This window comes from Citrus sinensis, chromosome 7, assembly GCF_022201045.2.
Source record: "Citrus sinensis cultivar Valencia sweet orange chromosome 7, DVS_A1.0, whole genome shotgun sequence".
In the NCBI taxonomy this organism is placed as follows: Eukaryota; Viridiplantae; Streptophyta; class Magnoliopsida; order Sapindales; family Rutaceae; genus Citrus; species Citrus sinensis.
Window position 1 is genome coordinate 3,694,717 of NC_068562.1, and position 14,672 is coordinate 3,709,388.

At 34.3% G+C, this 14,672-nt stretch overlaps 1 protein-coding gene across 4 annotated transcripts; it reads right to left on the reverse strand.

The window, feature by feature from the left end:
- Positions 1–8,780: 8,780 nt before the first annotated feature.
- Positions 8,781–13,577, reverse strand: PABP2 (poly A-binding protein 2). Of its 4 annotated transcripts, none has more exons than XM_052443899.1 (10): positions 13,046–13,577; positions 12,307–12,327; positions 12,102–12,220; positions 11,326–11,982; positions 11,140–11,217; positions 10,912–11,001; positions 10,488–10,607; positions 9,745–9,912; positions 9,399–9,602; positions 8,781–9,240 (listed from the first exon to the last, which is right to left on the reverse strand). In XM_052443899.1, the coding sequence occupies exons 1-10, from the start codon at positions 13,323–13,325 to the stop codon at positions 8,992–8,994; spliced, it is 1,986 nt and encodes a 661-aa protein (XP_052299859.1). In that variant the 5' UTR covers positions 13,326–13,577; the 3' UTR covers positions 8,781–8,991.
- Positions 13,578–14,672: the final 1,095 nt, after the last annotated feature.

Here is a 14,672-nt window from a genome sequence, read left to right on the forward strand (position 1 = left end):
ACATAAAACATATCCAAAACGAAGATTTTATGCGCGTGTTGTGCACGTTCGATGGGGGGAAGAGCGTGGGTCTAGGTTCTGACAAAAATACCGAGGCCAACTCAACAAATGGGCGATAGATTGACGAATAGATTCGTAGATCAAGAGATATCATCATGCTTGACATCATGGACATCAAAATAAACACCAGAAAAAGGAAACAAAATAATGTCATTGTGAAAAACTGCAATAATTTGTAAAGGAGGAAAAAAGAGTGGAGAGAGTTGTGTTTCAGAAGTAAAACAGACATCGTCTTGAATCGGGTCCCACCACAAAAGGAGATTAAAAATTAGAGAGGAGGAAGGGGCGCCACGTCGGAGTCCTCAGAACTTTAAATTTCCGAAAATGCCCAGCATCGGAATGCGGTGTGATGTTGTGACTGGCTGGGAAGAACGAAACCTTCCCAATAATGGAAGTGGGACGAGGCTATCTAAGCCTGAATAGGGTGTTTTCCCCTTGTTCATGTGTATAGTCTAAGTTGGCCTCCTCTATTATGCAAGCCCAGGCCCACCATTCATTTTCACTCATTTTCATTCTTCGCATTTTCTCTCTCCTTTCTGTCCCACGGGGACTACCAGCGTTAGGCCCACTCACTTTATTATCCTTAACTTCTCTCGCTTCTCTCTCCAACCTAACTCTGGCGTTGGCATTTTTGTAACTTTATTATGAGCACCAAGTTGCAAATTCGAAGCTCTAACTTTAATTTCGCAAAGTTGGGTAGTTGGGAGATTCAACTTCATCGTACTCACCAATGGGTCTTTGGTCCAGTGGGAGAGCCCTTGCACTTAAAATAATGAGTGCAGGGGTTCGAGCCTCCATGAAAGTATTTATGGGGCTTATTTATAATCCTTCCTCAATTATCAAATAATTGAGTGGAGCCAGTCTATTCCTCACAAAAGGTGAGTAGAGTGGACAACCCTCGAATATTTGAGAGGGTTTGAAGAATTTGGGCAGCGCTTCAGAGGAGTACATGCCACGATGAAGGTCCCAATTGTAGAATCTGTTTATAAATATTAATTGTAATACATACAGTCCTGTATAACAGTATTAAAAAAAAAACTTCATCGTACTCAGTTCACTCATCCCATGTGTTATTATTTTTCATTCTTTTTTTCTTTTTTTATGATATACAGATATTAGATTCTCTCTCTTTCAATGGCAATCAAATCACCAATTATTTATGCGCATTTTATAATTTTTTTTATTAGGGAAGAAAAATCAAATGCTTCCTTCTTAATTTCAAAAAAGATTTGCTCGAAACATGATTACAGAATAGAAAATTAAAAAAAAAAAATCTATGAAGAGTCACATTAACAACTTTTCTTTGTAAACATTATGCCACCATGATAAAATGTAATGAATCATAAACGCAGATGAATAAAAAGCCACCCATTCGAACTAAAACTTAGAAGAGGAAAAAGAAAAAAAAAATTAAATGTGGCTCATCTGGCCACTCATTTCGAACGACAAAATGCGATGACATTTTACCCAACACATCAATCAACCGCTATTTAAAATGATTAATTATTTACATTATTAAAAGTGGAAAACTTAGGAAAAGATACGTGATAGCTTCTTCATGTTCACTTCCCATAAATGGAAAAAGATCGTATCGGAAAAATCATTTTATATTATTATTTTATTCTTTTGAAGCCTAAAAACACCTGCCAAGGAATCCAATGAGATAATTTCGCATGATTACAAAATTCTTTGTTGGATTTTATCTTATTTATTTATTATTATTATTATTTTAATGATAGGAGTAACGACAATCTGTTAAAAATCTTCTGAAGATCCCCACCAATCCATCAATCATATTAAGAGACGAAGAGAGAGAACGAGAGCTGGGCCGGTTGAATGATTGGGCCGGCCGGTTGAATTTTCGTTTATAACTCACATTACCATATTTGCGGTTGGACAAAGATTAATGACGACCGTGTTCCCAAAAGTTTATCTCAAATTTTATTGTAAATAGTTTGATTTATATCATATCATCTATTATTTAGTTGATGATTTTTTTTTTAAATTTTAAGTAAATTAGTTATATTATCTACTACTATAAATCTATTTAAAATCTTTTAGCTTACTAATATAATCAACAGTTCTGATATTTTCCACTTAAAACAAATTAGATCTACATTAATATTTTAACTATGAACAAATAGTTTATATATTGGGATCTAAAATATAAGATAAATAAATATGTGTTTATTACCAAATCATTTTTTTTTTTTTGCAAGACTGCTGGTCTAATCCGAAAAAAAAAGTAATTAAATTTCTTTTTTGCATAGCTTCCTTCACTTTTACTCTTTTTTCTTTTCAATTTTTATAGCTTGTATAATATTTCTCTATTATGCCGGCCGCGAAATTAAAATCTTGATTCCTTCTCGTGTTTATTTTTATTTTTGTTGTTTATTAAGACATAGTGGAAAAATAAAAGTTTGACCGAACGTAAATTCCTTATTCCTTAGTGGTAGGGCATGAGAATCACACAGGAAAGAAAGAAAGAAAAAACCAAAAAAAAAGTTGATTTTTTTTTAATGTCTTAATTTATGCAAAACAGGAAAATATGAATATGAATAAAATTAGGGACTATTTACGCTAAATGTTCAATTTAGAAATAGAAATAGCAAATGTTAATTAATAGCTTGTTCGAATATACCGTTATAGGCAGCATATGAGAGTGTCGGTAAATTAAATTTAAAAAGAAAAAGAAAAGTAAAAGACAGAAAAGCTCTTCAAACGAATTTCATTCTATTTACTAATTTTTCCATTTCCGTGCTCTGTACTTTTTTAGTTCCCAAACGGAAAGTGTGAAAAAATAAAAATTCATTTCAGTCAAATCAAAGAGCTTAAAATAGATTAGCATGATTGAAATTTGAAAAAGCAAAGGTGAATACAACAGGGACCGATCAGACAGTAACTGACAATTTATACGGTTCTGAATTCTGGCTTAACGAGACTACTTTTTCTAATTCTAGCCTCACCACCCTTCACATTAATTTTTTTTTTTATCTTTAAAATTTTTCACATTAATTAAACCCAACCTGCTCTCAAATAAAATTGAATCTATTCCCAGCCATAATTATGATAAACCAGCTAATAGTTGAACTATATGATAAATAGTAAAAAAAATGTGTTATAATTTTGAGTTTATAATTATAAAAGAATATTTTGTTTTAAAGCAGTTTTAATAGAATCAGACCTTTTATAAAATGTAATGACTATTTTAAAATTACTTTAAGATAGAGTATAAATTACAATTATATATATAAAATAATAAATAATAAAAAATATATTATAACATTGATTTTATGATTATGAAAAAATACTTTACATCAATTCCAACATAATCGAATCCTTCCTAAAATTATATCAACTTTTAATTAGTGATGCACCTGATACTCTTCTTGTTTTTCGTTTTTCTTTTTTAACTTTTTGATTCAGATTGACAACTTTATCTTTATTATAAATTTATAGTCATGTTTATGAGATAGGGAAAATTACTAATTTCGCCTTCCTGGAACACTTGCACTGACACTAAAAAAAAACTTGTTACACTTTCCCCGTCGTATTTTCAAAACATAACACTTTCACCCCTCGTATTAACTTATGACTTCATTACCATAATCCGCTAAATTTTAGAAATAAGTTCATAATGCCCTTGATTAATTTAAGTGACTTTCTTCATCTTGAAACGATGTAAGTAAGAGTTTTACAGATAATTTACTCATCTAACTTGATTTTGGTTTTTTTAAAAAATGAAATTTTAAACATTTTACTCTCTATTTTATGAAAATTTTATGAAAATAAATAACAAATTTTATTAGAAGGAAATATTCAATTTGGCTGAATTAAAAAATGATTTTTTGAAAGAAAAAAAAAAGAAGAATACTCAAAAGGGTCTTGATTTATGCCTTAATGGCCTTTTTTTTTTCTTTTATTTGTCTAACTTTTGTAACGAAAGTTTGCATGGGGAAAAGTATTATGTTTTGAAATCAAGGGCACTCTTAAGTTTGGGTGTAAGTAATTTTTTGTTATTAATAATATAAAATAATATTATTAATAAACTTAATTTTAAGGGAATAACAAAATTACTCGGGTCTTTTTATTCAAGAATGGAAGGTTGAAGGGTAAAATCCATCGTCGACGAAAATCAAAATATATATAGTCTCACACAAAAGCACCATAGAAAAATAGAAACATCATACGTGTGAGAGTGAGAGTAAGAAACAATGAAAGATTTCTGTACGATGATCTTGACCCCCCCCCCCCCCCCCCTGCACCTAATATCATATTAGTATTTGACAATCGTGTCATACAACAAAATCGTTTTTGTGATTTTGCGCATCACACTCGCATTTAAAATTCCCTGCAACGTCACCCTCTGGATGAGCTGGACTATATTGATTGATTTTTCATCACTGCCAATAAATGCAGCGTGGAAACATCGGACGGTGTCGATGGCATCTTAGTTAATGATATTTGGCAAATCCAGACAGTCGATTCCGTGAGCCCCACATAGAGTAATATTTTTTTTTCCCTTCTTCTTCTCGACCGTATAAATTATAAAACGTGAGTCATGTGGGCACTGTCCCACTTCTTTTCTTTATTATTTATTATTTATTTTTGCTTTTACTTTTCTTTTTAATAATGCGATTTATTTAAGCATGTGCGTTACGGAATTTGTTGTCAAAATGAGAAGGATTTTAATCGCGAACAAACTGTTCCATTTATAGATAACACGTGGCGAAGTGGGTAGATGGAGATGTCTTATCTTCAGACCCCACCTTGTCTTGTGATGATGATTTTGTTTTTATATTTTTTTTTTGTTTCGTACTCCAATAATTCAATGAAAAATAACTAGAGGATTCGTAGTTTGCTAGCAGGATTAATTTGAAGAAATTAAAGTGGTAAAGGTTATTAATTACTTTAGAAAAGTCATCATGCATGAGATTATTAGGTCGTGAAAAAGGTTGTTTTGGACTTTAACCGCGACCACATGTTTATATGTTTTATTTTACTGGAAAAAAAAAAACCCTAACTGAGCTAGCGATTGAAGTCAATATCTAATACGTGATTAGAGTTAGCTCCAATCAATTTGGTTATTTGTTTAGATTAATTGTCATGTATATAATTCGCATACTCTTGAGTCTTGACACTCTCTTGTTAAATAACTTTTTGATACATGTTGCTAGCACTACCACTCTCTCTGTTTCTTTTTATAAGATATCTATCATTCAATTTAGTCACTTAAATAAGTGAAACGGGGAAAAAAATATTACAAGCTAAAAACAATAATCTTACCAACTAACTAATACTATTCATGCACATTGAATTTTAACATAATTTGTTGATTTTGGACCCATGGCCACAAGCCAATAAAAATCCTTATTGTACTCTAATTTCACTAAAAATTATTTTTTGCTTAATTAGTAGAATTTTTGACCTCACAACTTATGTTGTAGTTGAATTAATCACTATTATCCTTGACTTGAAAATAATTTGTCTATCAAAATTTGGCATTGAACTACTGTCATTTGGAGACAGTCCATATTTTCTATGTAGATTTTGGATTTTTTTTTTTTTTGTTTTTTGCCACATTTAATATCTAAAAGATACATTAAAGAAGTAGACAAGATATTATGATGGAAAAATAATAAGTTACATGACTTCGAATGGGAGACTTGAGAAGCTGCAGGCTGAAGAGGAAAAAGGCCACATATAGGGTTAGTTAATTTTATTGAATAAACTATTGAAGGAATTTATTTATTTATTTTTTGTTTTTTCTGGAATTGTCTTTAACTTTGGTAATATATGTTGTACAATTGTACTGAACCAATACCATTTAAAGGAGAATATTTTTGTGAAGCGAAGGGTTTCACATTGATAAGTTGTAAATATACGACAAGCCAACTAGTTTGTTGGATTTGCTGGAACTAGAGATCCAAAGTTTTCAATTAAATAAACCCAAACAATAAGGGCAACTCTTTGTATGGAACTGGTCCCAGCTCCGAATTTCTTTTCGCATCAATTAATTAAATGGTCCCAAAGGGCAAAATACCTAGAAAAAGATGAATCCAACTCTAGGTTTTTCTAACTTGTAAATTGATCGAAAAAATACAATTTTTTTTTTTATATATAAAAAAATTCAATCAAGCGGCCAAGATTTTCCTAGGAAAAAAAAGTTGATATATACATATCATACTTATTAAGCATAATGGCGACAACCTTCCATTTCTGAATTGGGAAAAGCCAGAAATGTAAGCTGGAGGTTGCTTGTTTTGGTGTGTGTTCTCTCGCGAAAGCACTTCTTGTTTTGTCAACATAGAAAAGCGACGAGAGAAATCTTAGAGGGGACCATAGAGTAGTGGCAAAGCATGCATCAAGGGCCAAAGCTTAGCTTAGATTTTGTGGTGGAAAAGGAAACAGCTTGTGGAGCTAAGAAAATCAATTTCACATGGCCATACATGGCATTTTCAGTTTTTAAAAAGCCTAGAAGCTACTCCTTCCGTGAATCAAAATTTTTATTAGCCTATGCTTTCATATGATTGCACCTTACCTCATACTTGATTCATACGAGGAAATAAGTTGTATGCTTAAATGAGAGAGTCACATGGTGATGGCATAATATTGGGTCCGTAATTCCATTGATCGTCCTTCCCCCTTCACATATCAATCTTATCCCACCTCAGAAACAACTTTTATGGCTCGTCCCATTACTCACCGTTCCTTCCATGGAGACACGGCCATGACTCGACCTAATAACTTCACATTAATTTTGTTTTTTTTTGTTTCTCTTTTTAATTGTGTTTCGCTAGGTATTAATTAATATAATATAATATCTTATGATATAATTTTAGCAATTTAGAGTCATAAGATGGATTTAAAAAAAAAAACTATACACGTCATAATTTTTCAGTACATTCACGTGAAGGCCAAAGTTGGCGTTCTCAAGCGTTGATGGTAATTAGGGTATAGTTTTGTAGTACTTTCCCTTCGGTTAAAGGGTGCATGTCAAGTCGTAATCCCCATTTTAATGATAAAAGAGGGGACAGAATTTGAGGGTGCATCGCTTTTTGAACGCAACAGCCTGGGTGGTGTCCTCATATTCAATGAAAATAGTAGGTGGGTGGCTGTATTCATTGTCTCGTTCGGGAAAGTTTCCCGTTTTGGCAGTGGGAGCTTCTTTAGTTGATAAATATTGGAAATGAGATATGTGAATGATTTAGATGGTAACAGTCATCCATTGCATCAGGCCTAAGCAAATCAAATCAGTGAAAGAAACAGTTCAAACCAATAATCCATATCTAGCAAAGTACGAAATCAGGATATGTTTATAACCATCAATCCGGCCCCAAGCCCTCTAAGAATGTATGTGACTCTCAAACCACTAACATCTCATAATGATAAATGAGATCTTACGAATTAAATTAATAAAATATCCGCGTAAATATTTATCATTAACGATTTTTAAGAGCAGCAAAATAGTCTTTGTTTGATATTATCACTGAGTTTCTTGTGACTCTCTTAAAATGTTTGATAAATATTTATAAATGTAGTTTGAAAATTATAATGGTTTTAATTCACGAATGTTTGATGAAAAATGCGTCCAAATTATTGTTTAAATATTATGACATATAGGCTGTACTTGAAAATTTTCCAAGTACTCGCTTAATGTTTCTCCAACCATTGTTGGTGAAAGGTTTCACCAAAATATTAAAAAAAAAAACAATGTTGGATCATAAGCACTTAAAAACCAACCAAAAAAAATCCAAACACATGTTTATTTTACTTATAAATAAACAAATTGACCAGCCTCGGTGGAAGCCTTGACTTGAAGAGAGCAGTTAGGCTGTGTGTTACATTCAATTCACTATCATGTTCAGTAATCCGTAGACACTGTCGTTTGCAGTAGGCCACTGGTGGACTGGCCTATGGATGGCCCATCAATAGCACTAACCCCGAGGCCCATAAAAGTTCGTTTACGGTGGCCGTAAGGCGCCAATGAATAAAGTTAGTAGCTTAAGCCGTTAAGCGTAAGCTTAATAAAGTATTCAACATGAACATCTTCCAACTCTCGTCCTTCTGTTGAACACGGTCCATGAGTTAAGTTCAAAAATTACATGAGCTGATGGGCATGCGGGCTCTTTTTCTCCCCCAAAGGCCTATATGGGGAATAAAAAGCCCTCCCTGGAGTTCCACAACAATCAATCCAGTAAAAAATTATTTTGGCCCATGACCTTAAACATCTATTTATAAAGTTCAAAATGAGTGGCTACTTATAGCTATTAAAAAATTCATAAAAAATATTTTGGCCATGGCCCCTGGGAATCAATTTTGGTTTTACCTCCGAGGCTCCAATACCTATATGCATGCTAAAAATCAGTTTGAAATTCAACCGCAGAGCTCTCAAGCCTAGTTTGGGTCCAACATCGTATAATGTATTCTTCGGTTCCTATACTAATACTAGGCTCGGGAGCTTCGGCTTTATTTTTCTAGGACTTTCTCCATCAAAACCACATTTAAAGTATTAAGATCTTCTCTACAGTTTCACAACAATTCACAAATATTCTTAATTTTTTGGGAGCTTTTTCGATTTCAAAGTTTCACCAATACCTACTCTGCGTACAAACAGCCACCTTAAAATTCAAGCGCCCAAAGCTCGCGGATCAGTTTATTTAAGCCCAATGCCGTGTGCATTCATGAATTTTAAAAGTAAAGACGACGGTGCACAAACATTTGATGATCAAGCAAATTAAATTAATACTGGCATAACTTGGGCAAAATTGCGCTGATCTTATATGGTCGCGCTACAAAGAAAGTTCAGTACCAAAGTATTCCCCCGACTTTCTCCAGCAAACTATCGCAAATAGACTCAACCCCACACCAAATTTTATTCCAAAATTAAGTGCTTAGGCTATATTACTAGCATAGATGGGTGCCTAAAACTCAAGAAACAATGTTGTCATTCAGCGACAGTGAGGCCACCCGATCAGTTGGGCTTGGGCCGGTGGCCTGCTGCTGAGCTACATTCCTTAATACTTCCATTGCCTCTGCGACTTTCGCTTTCAAGGCTTCTGGCGACTCTAGCAAGTGCAAAACTTCAGTCTGGTCCATCTCTAAAAGCATGCCTGTTACTTTTGCAGCGTTATCATGCTCCAATTGATCTACAAGTGGGTATAGATTTTCTCCCAGTAACTGAACAGAAAATAAAGATTCCCGTGGTCAAGATGGCTACTACATTTGTGACTTGATACATTATCATGATGTTTTCAGTGTAAGATAAAACCTTCTATCGAACTTCATTAAGATCTAAACATGCGCATCTACAAATGCAATCAGCAGCAGTAACTTACCGTCCTCTGTTGCTCAGGAGACGCATTAGCAAGGGCAGATGCCAAAGCCCCTGTTTGCATAGGCTGTGAAAATGCAGCATCTCTGAACGGCATTCCACCAATGTCGTAAGGACCAGGAAGCATGCCTCCAGGAACACCAGCAACGGGAACATCTGGTATGTTGCAACCAGGAGGGTATCGGTAGATGCGACCTCTTGGAAGCATCTGTTGTTAAACAATAAGATTAAACAGACAATAATCTGAGTAAACAATTCAATATGCATTGAAAAGAAATATTTACAAAAGCAGATGACTAGAAATAACGGTGCAAGGAATCAGCATTGGAACATTCTAGACACTATATTACCCCTACCCGCGGCTGCATAAGTGGAATTGGTTGTTGTGCTTGTTGCATGGGGCCAGTTCCAGAACGTCTACCTCCTGGGCGCTGGTTCTGCTGACCTGGCTGGACCATTGGAACAAAATAGTTTGGCCTCATTCCCGGAACCAGCTGCTGCTGGTACCCAAACCCAGGCTGAGAGATCATAGAAAGGTGATTAGACTTTGGTATAAGACCGTGTAATAATAAATGACAGCATAAAACCTTTTATCACATCCAGAAATGGCATTAAGGATTACAATCTCTTACACAACTTGACATCAATTGAATACAATGATTACAGAAATTAAAATGGGGAAATCTAATATCTATGTCGTATAAAATAGATAACCAAGATAATCAATAAGATGAGGAATAGTTATTTAATATTTATAAAGAGAGGAAATGAGCCAAACACAATCAGAGAATGATACTTAGGAATAAGAACTTTAAACTTTCCAAGGATGAACTCCAAGCCTGAAAGGGGAAGGTATTCATTCTTCTTAAAATCTAATAATTAACTGAGGCTGGTGAATTTAGGAATTAAGATCCTCTCCAAGAAATATGACTAAGTGAGCAAAGACCCATGCATTTTAATTCTACGAAAAACTGAGCAAATTTCAGCAATAGAAAAGAGACAGATAAAAGGATTCAAAGGTAAAGGTTATGCATTAAATCATTAACAAAACCAGAGCATTGAAATAATCAATTAATAAGAAAGAATATATTACTTGAGGTGGAATGATAGGAGGGCCTTGACCATAAAATAGTTGCTGTCCAAGACCCGGAGCAACTGGGGGGTACATGGGCATACGAGGGCCAACTGGAGGGCGCATTTGTGAGAACTGTGCCTACACATAAACAAAAACTTTTTAAGTACCACATGGCTACAATCCCTGCCATAAAAAGTATGCATCATGGGTAGATTTGCACTTAAAACTTGTAATATCCCCTGAAGCAGTTTCCTCCAAAGAAACTAGAAAAACTCGTATGATAATACTGCTGCCACGGGATTTTACAGTGTCAAATATAAGCACATGTTCTTCTCAAGATGTTTTCCCACAGTTATGTTTTCCACAGTTCCATTCTATTAAATTTATCACCCCTTCGAATCCTCGTAGGTTATGATGCAGTGTATGGGTTTAATGGAAATACCTGCAACCTCGCTCTTCTTTCTTCTTTTCTCTGAGCAAGAGCAACATAAAGCGGTTTGCTAACTACCATTTTCCCATTCATCTCTGTCAACTATAATAAGTTTTTCAATGGAATGAAAGCAACAAGAAAAGAACATTAAATAAAGAAAACTAAAAAGCAAATCATCCATGACAAGTTACCCAAAAAAAAGGGAAAAAAAGAGAAAGTTTGAAAATAATCTCAGCTTACGGCTTTAGATGCTTCTTCTGCAGTTGAGAAGGCAACAAATCCTGATCCTCTACTTATACCATTAGGGTCACGCATAACCTGTCAAACCTCAGATGGAAAGAGGGTACTGGTTTATAAAACATATGACATAAACAAAACTAGGTTTATTAGCTTATGTCATAATTCAATCCTCTAGCTTCACTGTACCTTGCATGATGTAATTGTACCAAATTCTGAGAATAATTCCTTTAGTTTGTCATCAGAGATGCTGTCATCTAGGTTCTTAACATATAAATTTAGTCCTTCAAATTTATCAGCTGTCTCCTTTAAGCTCTGCTCAAACTTTCCTTTCAATTCCATCTCTCTTTCATATTTCTTCTGTGCTTTCCCAACATACCACTCCTTATCATCAAACTTCTTTCCATTGAGTGCCTCAACAGATCGAGCTGCATCATCAGGATCATCAAAATTGACAAATCCAAAACATTTGGACTTTCCATCTGCATCTCTCATGACTGCAGTACTAGTAATAATTCCGAATTCACCAAAAATTTTCTTGAGGTCATCTTCAGTTGTTGTTTCCGAAAGATTCTTCACATAAACATTGTTGAATCTTGTCTTATCTGCGGTAGACTCTCTTTCCTGCTTGCGGAGGAAGGGTCCAACAAATACTTGTTTGTCATTCAGTAGCATACCATTCAGCTTATCAATGGCACTTTTAGCGGACTCCTCGTTATCAAACTGCACAAAGCCATATCCTCTTGACTGACCCAAAGAATCAGTAGCTACTTTGCAAGATAAAATATTCCCAAATGTTGAGAATGTGTCATGTAGGGCTTTGTTGTCAATTGACTTGTCCAAATTCTTCCACAACAAGGAAACCAAAAATAAAAACATCAAAATCAGATGCAATAGTAAAACGAATAATGGGCATATAAACAGCCAAGGCTAGCTTAATCAAGAATATCATATAATGCCAATACCTTGATAAATATATTGCCCGCTCCACTTTTGCGGATGGTAGGGTCGCGATAAGAATACATTATCCTAATTGGTTTGCCATTCAGAGGAGTAAAGTTCAATTCATCCAACGCCCGTGTTGCTGTTTTCAACAAGAAAAATAAAAAATTTATTAACAGAAAATATGAGAAGATTAGTAGCACATAAAAGAGCAAGTTGTTGCAACACCAATCAGTTGTTTCCTGCAAGCTGAAAAGCAGCAAAGAGAGTCACATCATCAGTGACCGTCAAAAGTTATTTCCATCTATTTCTGGCCATGTTTGTAATAACGTACGGCAGTATTACACATTTAGCACTATGTACTGAGATATTAACACTAAAACAGCTTGGATTAGGCTTGAATCACTCAAGAAACAGACAGGTCAAATTTTTAGGTAAGATCTATCAATAGCAAAGAGAGTGCCTGCCCTATCAAAATCAATAATCAAATTACTTTCACACCAAGTAGATTATAAGTTCTCTCTTCCCATTTCCATTTGTATAGTTCAAATTGCACACAATTTGCTGTAATTGCTTAATTACTAGGTTTAGTTGTTACCTACATAGTTTAAAGGTAAAATGAATTTGACTTTCAGGCCAACTGAATATGCAGTTAACAGCACTCATCAACAGAGAGGGTGGGGTGGCTAACGTTTGGTTTAATGGCCCCACATTGCTCGACCAATTATAAAACAAATCGTTTACAATTAAATCAAAGCATTTGAACATTGAGATTCTGTTCATATATATATGTGTACACACACACACACACACACACACATTAACCATTAGAAATGCATATTATATATAATGCATATAAGTAAAGTTGAAAATGCACGGTCACTTATAGTTGCAAAAACAAAAATCAGACATTGCATTATTCTAGGGGGGGAAAAATCTCAAATTCAGTAAAGGAAAAAGAACAAACCTTCGTGGGCGGCGTTGTAATTGACATAGCCGTAACCGAGAGAGCGTCGGGTGCTCAAATCTCTGCAAACCCGAACGGAAACAACCTGACCCATCTGGTTAAACAAGTCATAAAGCTGAGAATCGTTGACGCTAAGGTCAAGATCTCCGACATAAAGCGAAGTTGATACGAACTGCCGAGCATCACCAACGCCGCCATTGTTAGCAATTCCATTGGTTGCAGGGGAGGGTTGGGCTGCAGCCGCCACTGGAGCCTGTGGCTGGACCTGAACCTGAGCCATTGATTCTTTCTAAAACCAACAAATTATTGAATGAATGAACAAATGAATGAATGAATAAAGAATGGTTGATGGATAGATTGATTTTGGGGGTGGGGGGGGGGGGGGGGGGGGGGGTTGTCAATGTTATAGATAAAATGAGATAAAAGAGAATGATGTAGGAGGAGCAAGATGGGCAGCACGGTCGGCACCGCACCGGCTGGTTTAGAGATGGATAGATTATATAGGAAGGTTTGTTGCTGCTGGTGACAACTGACAAACCCTAGTTAAATTTTTATTTGTTGATAGCGGTTAATCCAATTACTGTACCCATTCGATGCTTTTGGAGTACAACCACGTGGCTTCCATGCAGCTCTCTCACATCATTTCGTTACGTTAGATAATACTCTGTAGTAACCAAACAATAAGCATTAGGATTTGTATTAAATTTGTTTTCTAATTATAGTATTTTCACATGTATGTATAGTATATGTACTTTGTCTTTGTAAGGAAACATATATAAATTTCAAAAAAATATACATTTATATATATATTGTTTGATATTATTCTTAATTGTCGGCTTTTACCTGTGATATTACTCTTCTTATGTCTGCATTTTCTAAATCTTCTTTTAAGTATTACCTATTTCAGATTAAAAAATAATTTATTTAGATTTATAGATTTGTTGCTAAAACATCAATATTAATTCAGAAACTCGCTTAAATGACCATTTAAGTAAGCATCTCTTGTGAAATATTAGCAACACCAAAGTCCTCTAAATGCCCAAACCTCTATTTTTCCCTTATTTTATCCCTCTTTGATGAAAGGTGAAAGGCAACTTCTATTGGTGATCCCTATTCAGCATAAAAAAATTAATAGAATAATATTATTATCATTATAAAAAAATTCAAAGTTATTGTAGATATAGACAATCAATAGTTCCCAACCACATGAAGAATGATACTTAATTACAACTTGTTAAATACGTTTAACAAAATTTACATCAAATATTCACATTCTATTATACACACACATATATAAAATGTTATTTTATCACTGTTATAAAATATACCTATCTACCAAATTATTATACGTTCACACTATTGAAGTTTCAAATATATGTGTGTGTGTTTGTGTGTAAATAATAGTATATATCAATGTATATATATATACCAATATTTTACATTAAAATTCTAAATCTATATAGAATTTATAAATGAAACTTTGTGTATACACTCATCCTCCCCCACCCCCCCCCCAAAAAAAAGAACAATTTCTAATAACTAAGTTTTGACGACAAATAATTATAAGAGAAATTATCATTGCACCACCTTTATTTTACCTTATGTTCATCAAACCACTATAAAATTC